Here is a 15,309-nt window from a genome sequence, read left to right as displayed (position 1 = left end):
TAAAAACCTTTACATGGTAAAGAGCATGACATGAATGTACAGTGTCTGAGTGACTGTTACAGTTCAGAGTTCAGTAGTTGATTAAGACAGGCAGGCAGTGGTGCATCGTTGAGTCGGAGTCTGTTGCTGAACGAGCTCCTGTAGCTGGTCAGCACAGTGTGGAGTGGGTGGGAGGGACAGTCCAGTATGGTCTTTATTTTGGACATCTTCCTCTGACGCACCTCTGTCAGAGAGTCCAGGTCCTCTCCCACAACATGGCCGGCCTTCCTGAATATTCTGTTGAGTCTGTGTATGTCCCTCACCCTCAGACTGCCCCAGCAGACAACAGCATACATGATGGCACTGGCCACCACAGACTCAGAGGACATCCTCAGCATCGTCCTGCAGAATCTTTAGTGTTTCAGAGTTTTGTGCAGCTTTTGCTCTTTCAGATGAAGTAGAAGAAAGAAGGCTTACAGCTGAGCGGCTTTGTGGTTTCAGGCCAGGCAGTGAATTTCAGAGACATGGAAGACGTCCACTTGGCTGCTGTGATTCTGAAGACCTTCCTGAGGGAACTGCCCGAGCTGCTGCTCACTTACCAGCTTTACAACGACATCTTCAACTTGGCCTGTACGTCAAGACCATTAGTCCAAGAAGTCATGAATATAGTTGAATAATCAGTGGTTTCTCTAGGATTGTTATTCACAGTGGCATTTGATAGGTTGCAGCTGTATCCAGTGACAGTCAGGTGACCGTCATGAAGACGCTCGTGGAGTCTCTGTCTGAGGAGAACTACGCATCACTGCGATATCATCACATTCCTGGCACAGGTACGGCTCTGACACCACGCTTCCTTTCACATTTGTGCGTCTGTTTCTGACAGCTGTGTGTGTTTGTGTGTTTAGGTGTCAGCCAACAGTGAGGTGAACAAGATGACCAACAGTAACCTGGCTGTTGTGTTTGGTCCTAACCTGCTGTGGGGGCGGGACAACGCCATGTCTCTCAGCGCCATTGGGCCGATCAACAACTTCACCCAGACCTTGCTGGACCAGCATCATCTGGTCTCCGCCTAGCTTTGTGGCCAAAACTGCTCTTTAAGTTGTTGTCTTTTAATTTCTCAAAGGCCAAATCATCATCATCATCATCATCAGTGGTTGAATATTGGCGTTGTGTTGTTGCTATAATTCAGAATATGATGTGACTGAAAAGAACCAAAAGATCATTCATTTAGTTTGACTGAGGCAAAAAAAAGTTAACTGTTGTAAGTCTGTGTGTGTGTGTGTCAGCTGATCTCAGTACATTTGAATAGACAAATATACTGTTGGGCTGTTCATATATTGATTTAAAAAAATAGAGGGCTGTGTCAGTTAAGGTGTGTGTGAGATTGTTGAGGTGAACAGGTGTGTGTGTGTGCGTGCATGCTTGTGCCTTATTTGTTCCCCTGAAGTGATCGTGTGATTAACCATCAAAGTGCCAGTGTGCCCGTTTTGCCATAGATTAAAACAGCACGAGGTGCGTTCAACGCATCACAGGTTTGAGAATCAACATTTCATATATTTATGTTTTAAAGCAAAAAAAAACCATCACATCAATCAGACAAAGAATAAAGTCTGATTTTTTTTCTTGCTCCTTCAGCCAATAATAAGTTAAAATTCACTACAGCTAACTGAATCATCCTAACCAAGTTAACATGTTTCTCAACTCTGCTGATCAATTACGGTTCAGTCTAATCTATGGATCTTTGTACTGTAACTGTTGTTATGGTGACAGTGAACAATGTTTCTCTGTGGGAGAAATGATTTTGGTTTCCAGGATTTATTGATACTTAGTGATGTTATTTTCTTAACTCCTTTATTTTTCTCCTTTACTTTTGATATGTTGTGGATCTTATGTATTAAGTATAATTACAAACTGTAACATCCATGTGTGTAAACAATAAATAAATGTTACTTTTTTCTTACTGATATTATTTGTGTAAACAATCATGTACAGTTCAAATCAGGGTGCGCATTAATATAACACTAAGGGTGTGCATTTTAGAACAGCAAGGATCTTTTTATGTTATTTATTTGAAATGCATCCATGACAGTAACAAGGTTTACAAAGAGATCAGAATTCCTTTATTTGTCCCTGAGGGGCAGGTTAAAGCACAAGTGAGCAGCTTGAGGTATGAAATAAGACAAAACGGCAAACAGTAGTTTCAGGGAGTATATGAGCTGAGAAGAAGTCCAAGCATCTGAATGAATGGCTCAGAGGTTAAGTGAGTGGTGGACTGTGAAGAGTGAAAGGCTGACTGAGAGGAGGTCCAAATGCCTGGGCGAGTGGCTCAGGTGGTAAAGCAAGGGGTAAAGGGAGTGATTTGTGCCCTTGAAGAGCCAGGTTCGATTCCTGGAGGGTGAAGAACAAAGACAGAAGATCCGGAAGTCCGGAAGGACCGGAGGAGAAGAGGGGGGCGTCCTGGCCCCCCGAGTTTCGGGGGTTCGTGAACAGGGGGTTATGTCACCAAAGGTGGTGAGAGGTTGAGGGTTTTAGAAGTGTTGGTTATGTTTGCTTAAAGTAAAGTAGTCTTTCAGTAATCTTACTTACTAACTTACTAACTTACTAACTTACTAACTTACTTACTAACTTACTTACTTACTAACTTACTAACTTACTTACTAACTTACTAACTTACTTACTAACTTACTAACTTACTTACTAACTTACTTACTTACTAACTTACTTACTTACTTACTAACTTACTAACTTACTTACTTACTTACTTACTTACTTACTTACTTACTAACTTACTAACTTACTTACTTACTTACTTACTTACTTACTTACTTACTAACTTACTAACTTACTTACTAACTTACTTACTTACTAACTAACTTACTTACTTACTAACTTACTTACTTACTAACTTACTTACTTACTAACTTACTAACTTACTAACTTACTTACTTACTAACTTACTTACTTACTAACTTACTAACTTACTAACTTACTTACTTACTAACTTACTAACTTACTAACTTACTTACTTACTTACTTACTAACTTACTAACTTACTTACTTACTAACTTACTTACTAACTTACTAACTTACTTACTTACTAACTTACTTACTTACTAACTTACTAACTTACTAACTTACTTACTTACTTACTTACTTACTAACTTACTAACTTACTTACTTATACTTACTTACTTACTAACTTACTTACTTACTAACTTACTAACTTACTTACTTACTAACTTACTAACTTACTTACTTACTTACTAACTTACTTACTTACTAACTTACTTACTTACTTACTAACTTACTTACTTACTAACTTACTTACTAACTTACTAACTTACTTACTAACTTACTTACTAACTTACTAACTTACTTACTAACTTACTAACTTACTTACTAACTTACTAACTTACTTACTAACTTACTAACTTACTTACTTACTAACTTACTAACTTACTTACTTACTACTAACTTACTAACTTACTTACTTACTTACTAACTTACTTACTAACTTACTAACTTACTTACTAACTTACTTACTAACTTACTAACTTACTAACTTACTAACTTACTTACTAACTTACTTACTAACTTACTTACTAACTTACTAACTTACTTACTAACTTACTAACTTACTTACTAACTTACTAACTTACTTACTAACTTACTAACTTACTTACTAACTTACTAACTTACTAACTTACTTACTAACTTACTAACTTACTAACTTACTTACTAACTTACTTACTAACTTACTTACTAACTTACTTACTAACTTACTAACTTACTTACTTACTAACTTACTTACTTACTAACTTACTAACTTACTAACTTACTTACTAACTTACTTACTAACTTACTAACTTACTAACTAACTTACTTACTAACTTACTTACTAACTTACTAACTTACTAACTTACTAACTTACTTACTAACTTACTTACTTACTAACTTACTTACTAACTTACTAACTTACTTACTTACTAACTTACTTACTAACTTACTTACTAACTTACTAACTTACTTACTAACTTACTAACTAACTTACTAACTTACTTACTAACTTACTTACTTACTTACTAACTTACTTACTAACTTACTAACTTACTAACTTACTTACTAACTTACTAACTTACTTACTAACTTACTTACTAACTTACTAACTTACTTACTAACTTACTTACTAACTTACTAACTTACTAACTTACTTACTAACTTACTAACTTACTTACTAACTTACTAACTTACTAACTTACTTACTAACTTACTAACTTACTTACTAACTTACTTACTAACTTACTAACTTACTTACTAACTTACTTACTAACTTACTTACTAACTTACTTACTAACTTACTTACTAACTTACTAACTCACTTACTAACTCACTTACTAACTTACTTACTAACTAACTTACTTACTAACTTACTAACTTACTTACTAACTTACTTACTAACTTACTAACTTACTTACTAACTTACTAACTTACTTACTTACTTACTAACTTACTTACTAACTTACTAACTTACTTACTAACTTACTAACTTACTAACTAACTTACTAACTTACTAACTTACTTACTAACTTACTTACTAACTTACTAACTTACTAACTTACTAACTAATAATGCAACAAAGTCATTTTTTTTACTGATGTTTGACATGACCAAGACTGTAATAAAGGTTAAAAAAATCCAGTCCACATTCACCTTTTCTATTAAAAATTTTGTGTGTTTTTTTTTCCACTCCTCATACACAAACACACAATGACGCACACTATCAGGAGAGGGAGACATCCCCGTTCCCCCCTTGTCCGTTCCATTTGGGAGACCCGGGGTGAACTGTCCCCTGCACGGTTCACATACCTGTTCTGTGTAACTGTATCCCAGGTGTCCTGATGGTTGATCTCTTTCTTTGTATTGGATGACAGTCGGGTCAAGTGGTCCAAGACTGGAGCTTTTGTCCTGGTTACACAGCTGCTGGTCAGACAGGATCTCTTCCTCCTTACAGTCATGTTGTTGAGGGAGACCTGGAGGGACAAATGGACACAAAGACTAATGTGAGAAAAGCTGGAGGACAAATCTGTTCTGTGTAACTTGATCTCAGGCTTCAGGAGGACATCCAGCAGTTTGCACTGACGGTCCATCTCTTCCTCGTACTGGACGATAGTTTGTTCAAACGCTCCCAATATTTCAGCAGCAGCAGCAGTTAGCCGCTCGCTGATAAAACCTGTCGCTTTGTTTTCCTCGTCCTCCTTCTTCCTCCTCTTCTTCGTCTTCAGTTTACTGGTGCATTACCGCCACCTGCCGGACTGGAGTGTGGACAGTTGACAAATAGGTTTCTCTTACCTCACCTTTAAAGGTGGACATTCAGGTTCTGACAAAGAGAAAAAAAACACTTCTAATGTTAAGTTCTGATATTGAAAGGATTTTCCACAGGTTTCACCTTTTAGAGACATTTTACCTTGAGGAGCGTTGTGAGAGAGAACCATGTCATGGTTTGGTTCTGGTCCAGCATAAGCAGCAGTTACTATAGAGGGATCAGTCTCCTCTTTCAGTACATGCTGCTCTCCTTCATGACTGGTGCAGACTTCCTGCTGTTCCTCTTTAACCTGTGGAGGTACTGGTTCATCCTGGTCCAGAATGGAGTTCTTCCTCTGGTTACAGAGCTGCTGGTCAGCCAGAACATCCTCCACTTTAAAACTGTGTTGTTGAGAGAGATCTGCAGGGCAAAGGGTCAGAAGGTTCACAGCACACAGAGAGATGTATTTACAGAAAATTCTAACATAGAAATACAATCAGCTTTTCAGTAATATCGTGTCAACAGACATTCAGCAAGTCTAACTTAGGGTGCAATAACAAAATATTAGGCTTCCCAGTGTGGGACATTCACACACTACTAACTACTGTTGTTACATTATATTCCATACTTACCAGTGTTTCCCTGCCATTATATAGGGGGCAGCTATTTTCTATACAGCAGCAGATCATAGCAGAAGTCATTCAAGGTCACCTTTCCTATAGAACAGGTCTTTACTTTGTTCTTTTATCAAACACAATAAATAGCTGCCCCGTGCACATACACACACACACAGGCACAGGCTGATAAAATCAGCATCTGTCTGATCGGCTAGTGTGATGGACTGGTGCCCAAATTAACTGGTTGTCACCTTGGTGTGATATTGATGTAATGCAGGTGTATCTCAACACGTTTTTTTTGTACAAACCAGGAATTTTTCTTCCCCAAAATTCAATTTTTCATCATTTCAGGAGTAACAATGAACATAGTGATGTCGGCCAGCATGTAACAGCATGTTCAACGGGAACATTCTGTGGGATCATTATAAAATTAGCATCTGCTAGCTGTGATCAGGTAGTTTATAAGTGCTGTAAATGAGTTAGTCTTGATTCCTGACCCCCAGGAACCAAATCATGGACTTTGTTTAAATAATACTGCTGTCTGTGTCTGTCATTGGCAGACAGGAGCCACAAAACTTCTGTGGATGTTAAGCTGTCAGGTCTTAACCTGGCTGTGGTCTGTGGAGGTGTGTGCACCACGGCACTGCGTGGAATTCAGCTACCAGCCAACATGTAATGGATCATATCAGTGCTGTACTGTTTATCAACTTGGGCTACATCGATAATTCACAGCTCAACAACTGACGACGTACACGGTGGTAATGTGCGAGCGTCTTCACCATGTTGCTCATGTTGGATAGACTGAACATTGACTACGCTAAGCTAAACTAAGCTAAGCTAAGGTTTGTGCGCGAGTGCATTTATCGGGCGTAAAATCGTCATATCTGCTGATCTGCGGACGCCGGTCATGGCCGATCAGTCGGTTAATCTCTGATGCTAACTGGGAAATAACAGCAGCTGCTCAGTAGTTTTCAACAGTGAATAAACGAAGCACAGAGCTCTGATGAGCTGAAGCAGAGAGAGTAAAGCTGGAGGGACACATCTGTAGCTTCAAGTCATGAAGTCAGTGTCCTCCTGTTAGAAACACTATGTGCTGAATGTGCACTCTTTTCAAACAGAGACGTTGTTGTTCCGTGACATTGTCATGTTTACATACCTGTTCTGTGTATCTTGATCTCAGGCTTCAGGAGGACATCCAGCAGTTTGCACTGACGGTCCATCTCTTCCTCGTACTGGACGATAGTTTGTTCAAACGCTCCCAATATTTCAGCAGCAGCAGCAGTTAGCCGCTCGCTGATAAAACCTCTCAGCAACTCAGCAGCAGCCATTCAGATGTGATAAAACACTCACAGTAGTTACACTTCTGTTCAGCTTCTGCTGTCGCTTTGTTTTTCCTCGTCCTCCTTCTTCCTCCTCTTCTTCGTCTTCAGTTTACTGGTGCATTACCGCCACCTGCCGGACTGGAGTATGGACAGTTGACAAATAGGTTTCTCTTACCTCACCTTTAAAGGTGGATCTGACTGTCTGACATGTGATTCTCTTCTTGACCTGTGCTGACATTCAGTAGATTCAGTGTGTGTGCATGGAGGAGCACAGCTGTACACTGTCATGCTGTGTGTGTCCAGAAGGAGGGAGGAGGACACTTGACGCAGTTTGATGTAAACATGGACAAAGCAGAGAGCAGGAAGAGGTCAGAGTCCACACAGCAGGCAGCTACATGCAGATGTGCTGACAGTGCAGGGCTGATGAGGGCTGTGGAAACAGGCGTCTGATTGGAGGATTGTCTGCAGGTGAGGCAGGAAGGAGACAGAGCCACTGTGACTCCTTTTTAGGGACCATATGACATCATCATTTAGATGCAACCTCTGATTCTTCTGTCAACATCAGACACATCACAGTTTGATCAGTTTTCAGATCACACACAGCAGTATCAATAATACTGAGCAGACATTACACACTCCATCAAACACACACACACACACACACACACTTATAATAGAGATAATAAGTAAAGTTCTTTACAATAAATCACATTCACATTTTTATTATCACTTCACACATGGCACAGTATATATGGCAGTGAGTTAAAGGTGGAATATGTAGTCAGAATTAATACCACATATTGACACTGGGTGGCAGCACTTGAGCTAAAAGTTGTGTTTCCTCCTCTCCTGCTTTTTGTTTCCACTCATTACTGTACAACATGATCATGTGACTGGTGTGCTGCTTTCTTCTTATTGTTAAATGATGATTATACAGCTCCTGTCTCCAGTCAGAGTGAAGGACAGCAGCAACATTTACTCTCATTTTCTATTGACTTCAATCAATTCTTTCTTTGACCACAGTCATTCATACATGTCTTTACTTCATGTGTTGCTCTGATTATGACATAATTCTCCACTTGTCTTAAACAGGCCTGTTAGGTCGGCTTGTGACATCACTCTTCTCTTGGTCTGTTAAAGAGAGCTGTTGGTCTTGTGATGACATCACAGGTCAGTTGCTGTGTTAAAGAGAGCTGCTTGGTTGGGTTGTGACATCACTGTTTACTGACCGTGTTGCTTCTCGTTGGCCTTGTGATGACATCACAGGTCAGGCAGCTGTGGCTCAGGTGGAAGAGTGGTAGTCCACTAACTGTAAGGTTCTCAGCTTGATCCTCATTCCTGCTTTGATGGTGACGTGTCCTTGGTGACAAGCAGGCATTTACATTGTACCTCTGGTTCATACTCTCACCTTCACAGACAACATGCAGTACCTGACAGTGACCACTTGAGGGCAGTGATGCTTAATGCTACATCTACTGTTTATTAACAAGAGGATTATTAGTGTAGAGAGAGATGGAGGAACAGCTGCAGATATCAGTGTGATCTCAGTGGTTATTAGGACAGAAAGCAGCCAATCAGACGGCTCCGTGGGTTTCTGTGGGTTTCACTGTGACGGTTACAGAATCATTCCAGGAAGTCCTCAACCTGCCTCATTTCCTGCTCACTGCATGCTCTTTAAACAGATCAGTCTGCACTCAGTGTTTTCAACAATTAATTAATCACAGAAAATGTGTTTGGATACAAAATATCAGATCTGAAAGAGTTTATTAATATCAGAAAGTGACAGAGCTGCAGAGATTCTGAAGACAGCTGTAGGTTAATTTCCTCATCTACTCACATTGAAACCATTCATTCATCATCAAATCACAGAGAGCACGTGTGCAGATAAAACATTCAAACATTTTCTCATTTTATGTCACTGTGAAGGAAACAGCAGTCGTCGGAATGCAGATTTATAGAAGAGGATTAACACACACATACACCACGCTGAACACACACAACAGCCGTCTGGTTTCATTCTTTGATTTTTATCACATCCTGTTCTGCACCTGCTGCTTGACAACCATGGTCACATGACTGCCAGGCAGCAACATGATGGATCAGCTTTACTGTGAAACAACAGTGAAATAATATGAAGACACTTTGTGATAAAAAGTAAAGTATAAATGCAGAAAGATCGAAGCAGACAGGAAGTCAGATTCAGTTTTATACTGACTCAAAGTTTTAGTACAAAGAGAAAAAAAGAGCATCATGTGATCACTGATGGACTCTGAGGACAGTGATGGATGATGTGATGGAGGACGAGCAGTCAGCCGATCATCAGCAGAGAGAGTCCACAGCAGTACAGCAGACTCTTCACTATCAGCACAGTGTAGAGCAGCAGGAGCAGCTTCACCCTGCACTGAGACTGGAAGGACCCTGACACACAGACAGACAGACAGGTCATTCTCTGACTGTGGTGGGATGTGAACATCTTCATCCTGAATGGGTCTTACAGTCAGTGAGCTGCACAGCTGGCAGGTCTGCAGGTTCTCTCTCTGGAGGACAGGAAGCTGCAGCTGGAAGCTCTGAAACAGAAGAGTCACATATTTACAAAGGTCCTCTGCTCTCTGCTCAACATCTCATGAACATGTTCATTACCTTGCTCTGTTTGGGCCTTCACTCTGACCCCCTCATGGTTCACAAAACAGCTGTACTTATAACTGCTGCTCTCCTGCTGCTGGACAAACAAGATGGCGGCGCTGTGTCCCGTCTCTCTGAGCTCCAGCTGCTCTCCCTCAGCAGGATGCAGCTCCTCCAGCGAGCCGTTCTCCTTCTGTCTTTTCCAGGAGAAGCGGACCAGAGGAGGCAACATGTCTGAGGCCAGACACAGCAGGGAGCTGCTCCCCTCAGGACGACCTGTGGGTGCTGCTGGGTACACGCTCACCACAGGCTTCACCACCTGCTGCTCTGAGGCTACACAACACAGACACACAATCATCAGCCTGTCAGTGCAGCAGCTACGTCATGCTGTGAAGGTGATAGGGGAATTAAATCATTCCTGAACTTGTCCTGTACTACTGGAGTATATTTGTCAATTGGAGACAGGCGTTGATGGGTGGCCAGTCTATCACAGGGCTGCCACAGAAAGACAAAGACAATGAACCTAACATGCACGTCTTGGAATGTTGGAGGACATGTCACATGACGCATCTGATGACTAAATATAAGAACAAGCACATAAAAAATTCTGAACTTAAAGGAAGCTAAAAGCAAATAAAAGTTTATTTATGACAGAGCTTCTGACATTTAACTATAAACTGTAGCTGACCTACAACTGGTTATTATGACAAATCCACTGTTATAATATGAAGTTATATATAAAGTTTACACACATGTAACAAATAACAAAACTGCTTTATAATGAATCTGTCACATATAATACATATTATTTAATCACTTAAAAATCTGTAAATTTAATTAATTTGTCAGATTTATGTATGAAACATGATTTAAATCACCATACTGCATATTTGAAGTTATGTCTCAATATTTTACTATAATAGTCATCATAACAAAAGGCCAGTCGGTGCCAGATCGTTCATATGGTGGCATGTTATTCATTCATTTATTGCCTCATGTATTTATATAATATTACATTTATTTATTTAATGTCTGCATTGTGGGTCAAATAAAGGTTTCCTCCATTTTAATTCATATTTATTCAGTTCATGCTGTATTTATGTCTCCTTGAAGCTGACAGCAGCAACAAAAGGGCTCACGTCTGTTTTACCACTGGATGTAGTGAAGTTTATAGTTAACCAGAGAAGGACTGTGTACGTTCATGATTTGTATTTTACGAAGCGATTTGCATATTAGGGATGAAATAAATACAGCATGAAATATAAACATTAAATAAATAAACTTGAAGCAGACACGGGCAGTATGTGTGGATATGTCAAATATTATACATTTCTGTTCATTAAATATTATTGATGGACATGCTAGATAAAATATTTACCAGATCACATTTAACATATATATATGGTAAAAATATATAACATATTTTTACCATCATTTACTTCATTTACAAAAGCAAAATATGTATTTTTATATGTTGTATAATTTTGATGAATATGAAACCTGTGTTAACATGTAAAACATATTAATGTTTATCTTAAATGTGTCATCTTTTATCTTTTATATGTACAAATGATTTCCTCTTATTGTAGCACCACGTCAGGTTTCTTTATTTTATATTTTAATTTATTACTGACGAAAAAAAATACTGAAATGATGAAACACTAAAATAATTCTGCAGAAACAATAACTCAATTTAATTTTTTTTATTAATTTTTTTCTGTCCGTGTGCTGTGTGATAAATTCTATACAAAGTATAAAAATAATAAAAATGTGATTCAGTAGAAACAGTTCATGAAGAAAGTGACTTTAAACAGCTTCAACATTTCCAACAGTAAAAATAAATGTTAGTTCTTACCTGTTACTATCAGTTTAGTTCCAGGACCAAAGATCTTCACCCACACAGTGAAACAGGCTCATACAAAAACCTGCTGAGTGAAGGAGGCAGAATTCTGTCAGAATTCCATGTTGGAGGAACGTCTGTGTAAAACAGAGACACTGAAAATCTCCATGTTTGTAAAAAACATCGAAGCGTCTTCATCATCAGCTTTTTCCTGCTGATTCTAAACTTCCTCTGTTAACATGTGAAGCTCCGACTGGAAGACTCCCAGTCAGTGTCCCCTCTGGTCACATGGACTCATTCCTTCCTTTGTTGGGATCAAACATGGATTTGTGCAGCTTTCGATGCTTCAGAGCTCTTTGAGTGTGTTTGAGTCTGAGATGGAGGTGAAACATGAAGCTGATGTGGTTTTCTGTTCTCTGCTGGTTTTTGTTCAGGCTGCTCGCATAATCTCTCACTGTGGGAACTTCCACTCAACCAACAGGAGCAGTAGTAGGTGGCTGAATGATCCTCTTTAACTGTCTTGAGCTCCAGCTCCCAGCCCTTCTGTGTTTTTACAGCTGAGAAATCATTTTTTTGAGGATGATTGTAACCTGAATTTATGGAACCATCTGATCGAATATAAAGAATCAGTCTGAATTTGTCGTTGTCTTTCTTCTGGTACCAGTACACATAGCTGTTGCTACCGCACCCTCCACAGCTGAAGGACACATTTCCACCGACTCTCCTGGTCAGCGAGGCATCTTCCTGAATCAGATCTGCTGCCATGGAAACCAGCGCTGCAGAGACAGGTGGAGGTCAGTGTTTGTTACAGGTGCGGCTCGTCGGCGCCTGATTGGCTGGAAACACTCACCTGAACACAGACAGCAGAGAGCAGCAGCCGGCAGGAGAAGCATGTTTCCTCTGGTGAACTCACAGAGAAGTGACGCTCTGATGCAGCTGAGGCCAAACGAGGACGAGCTGCTCAAAACTCCCATCAGCCCCTGCTGCCCTCAGATAAGACTGCTGGGTGCTGTGGTTTGTAAACACACCATGAAGGAGGAGCTTCAGATGAGACTGATCACTGCTAATAGAAAAGAAAAGATATAAAAAGAAAGAAAAGAATTCTTATGAAGAGTTGATGATGCCATGATATCTGGTATTACCACAGTTTGGCGTTTGTGTGTGTCTAGACCTGGTGGTGGTGAGGAAGGCTGGAGAACAGGAGAGATGAGGGTTTGGACTAATTGAACTTATTAATGACTAACTTGTTACTAACCAGACTGAAAACTGTGTCATCACACACCCACACATGTTGTGTTATAAACTACTGTTCATATATATTTACACACATACATATGTTTTTGAAGCATGCTTTGTGGATGGGAAAGGAGGCAAGAGCTGAGCCTGTCTGAGCATGTGGCTCCACCTAGTGGACAAAAGTGCAAACCACTGGCCCAGTCACAGAGGTCAGAGGCTCATGCAGATCATGGGGCATGTTTTGCAGTGCTTATCACAAGCGTGCTTCTCCTGCAGTTCACACACTTGTGAGGACAAACACTTGTTGCTGTTGTTGCAGGACAAACTGTCTGTGGTGGCTTGGCAGCGTCCTCCTGATGGTTTTAGTCTCTTATCAGATGTTCAGGTGAGCCACACATCAAGACATCAGATATAAAAACAGGACAGACTGCTTCAGATTCCCATGTTCCTGTTAACAACAAAGATTACAATTAAACAATTAATTTCAGTGATGTTGTAACTGCACAATGAGAATATTTCAATACACCAAGAAGACTTCAAAAACGTACCAAGAAGCCCTGAAAGAAAATAAGATGATGATGTCACGTTGATACAAAGTCAGGCAGAGGATTTAAAGGTAAGTATCTAAGGATCATATGGAGAGGCTCCTGCCATACCAACTGTCAGCAGCCAAGCTAGTCGGCCTATAGGCTCCTTGTTTCTGAGTCTCTTCCGCCACCTGCTGGTCATATAGCATAACAGCATCATTTCTTTAGTTTAATTGTCACAATTTAGTGAATTTATTTGTTAAATGTTTAAGACACTTCAGGTTATCAACTTTGATGATTATAAAAAGAAGAAGCAGAACATGGTGTGTCCTTTAGGACAACATGTGTAAAGACTGAGTCAAAGAACATGGAAAATAATCCAATTTAAATATAAAAATCCAGTAAAGACATTTCCCTTCACTTTTTTCTTCTGTGTGTTTACTAATAGATCCTATTGTTCAGGTTTGTATGGATGGTAGATCGTGTAAATAGGTGCTTACATGAAGTAATACAATCTGCAAACTTGCCTTGAATGTCAGGTTTTAACAAAGTTCAGAGTTCACAGTTTAACAGCTTTATTCACAGAGTCTTTTCAATACTTTTATATACTTTTATGTGTGTGTGTGTGTCAGCTGATCTCAGTACATTTGAATAGACAAATATACTGTTGGGCTGTACATATATTGATTTAAAAAAATAGAGGGCTGTGTCAGTTGAGGAGTGTGTGAGATTGTTGAGGTGAACAGCAGCTGTGTGTGTGTGTGTGCATGCTTGTGCCTTATTTGTTCCCCTGAAGTGATCGTGTGATTAGCCATCAAAGTGCCAGTGTGCCCGTTTTGCCATAGATTAAAACAGCTTGAGGTGCGTTCAACACGCTGCTTTGTTGAGCACAGCTTTCCTGTAATGAACGATCACAGGTTTGAGAATCAACATTTCATATATTTATGTTTTAAAGTAAAAAAAAAAAAAAACATCACATGCAGTCAGACAAAGAATAAAGTCTGATTTTTTTTCTTGCTCCTTCAGCCAATAATAAGTTAAAATTCACTACAGCTTGTTGCACATCTGAATCATCCTAACCAAGTTGACATGTTTTCTCAACTCTGCTGATCGATTACAGTTCAGTCTAATCTATGGATATTTGTAATGTAACTGTTGTCATGGTGACAGTAAACAATGTTTCTCCATGGGAGAAATGATTTTGGTTTCCAGGATTTATTGATACTTAGTGATGTTATTTTCTTAACTCCCTTTTTTTCATTCTTTACTTTTGATATGTTGTGGATCTTATATATGTAAGATATAATTATAAAACGGTAGTTTCAGGGAGCATGGACGGTATATGAGCCGAGAAGAAATCCAAGCATCTGAACGAATGGCTCAGAGGGTTAAGTGAGTGGTGTGTTGTTCTGTGGGACTGTGAAGAGTGAAAGGCTGACTGAGACATCTGGGCGAGTGGCTCAGGTGGTAAAGGGAGTGATTTGTGCCCTTAAAGAGCCAGGTTCGATTCCTGGAGGGTGAAGCGCAAAGGCAGAAGATCTGAAGTCCTGAAGGGCTGGAGGAGAAGAGGGGGGTGTCCTGGCCCCCCGGGTTTCGGAGGTTTGTGATAGGTTGAGGGTTTTATACCTATTTTTTTAAAGTGTTTGTCTCTTTGAATCCAGAAGATGGCAGTAATGCAACATTTTGGGTGCCAGCTGCAGTAGAATTCTGTTTTGTTTACACCCAACTGGTAACAACTCTACCAAACGCCACCTAGTGGACAGGCAGGCAACTATACAATTCTTCCAATTTCCACAGTTACCACACAGATATATCAAGTATGGGAGCCGGTTTTAAAATGAGCGTATTCGGGTTTCCAAACGGC

At 39.7% G+C, this 15,309-nt stretch overlaps 4 protein-coding genes and 1 long non-coding RNA gene across 5 annotated transcripts in view; 2 read left to right on the top strand and 3 right to left on the bottom strand.

Moving 5' to 3' along the window:
• Window positions 1-15,309, bottom strand: part of LOC114444837 (NACHT, LRR and PYD domains-containing protein 3-like) — a 383,662-nt gene that overhangs the window by 100,315 nt on the left and 268,038 nt on the right. The gene's annotated exons all lie outside the window — the stretch shown is intronic.
• The window catches only part of LOC114432357 (H-2 class I histocompatibility antigen, Q9 alpha chain-like), a 267,348-nt gene that overhangs the window by 49,550 nt on the left and 202,489 nt on the right, over window positions 1-15,309 (bottom strand). The gene's annotated exons all lie outside the window — the stretch shown is intronic.
• LOC114432368 (gastrula zinc finger protein XlCGF17.1-like) overlaps window positions 1-15,309 on the top strand; it is a 216,880-nt gene that overhangs the window by 42,270 nt on the left and 159,301 nt on the right. The window lies entirely within an intron of this gene.
• LOC114432402 (uncharacterized) lies at window positions 790-14,338 on the top strand. Its single transcript, XR_003670271.1, has 3 exons — window positions 790-809; window positions 885-1,491; window positions 14,307-14,338. It is a non-coding gene; the product is annotated as an uncharacterized LOC114432402 (long non-coding RNA).
• Window positions 9,394-12,575, bottom strand: LOC114432362 (immunoglobulin lambda-1 light chain-like). The gene is made up of 6 exons (XM_028400352.1): window positions 12,533-12,575; window positions 12,153-12,458; window positions 11,698-11,754; window positions 9,861-10,169; window positions 9,716-9,787; window positions 9,394-9,638 (listed from the first exon to the last, which is right to left on the bottom strand). The coding sequence occupies exons 1-6, from the start codon at window positions 12,573-12,575 to the stop codon at window positions 9,529-9,531; spliced, it is 897 nt and encodes a 298-aa protein (XP_028256153.1). The 3' UTR covers window positions 9,394-9,528.

Source organism: Parambassis ranga, chromosome 2 (genome assembly GCF_900634625.1).
Source record: "Parambassis ranga chromosome 2, fParRan2.1, whole genome shotgun sequence".
NCBI classification, from domain to species: Eukaryota; Metazoa; Chordata; class Actinopteri; family Ambassidae; genus Parambassis; species Parambassis ranga.
Note: the sequence above shows the minus strand (reverse complement) of the source record. Positions and strands in the feature narration are given on the sequence as shown.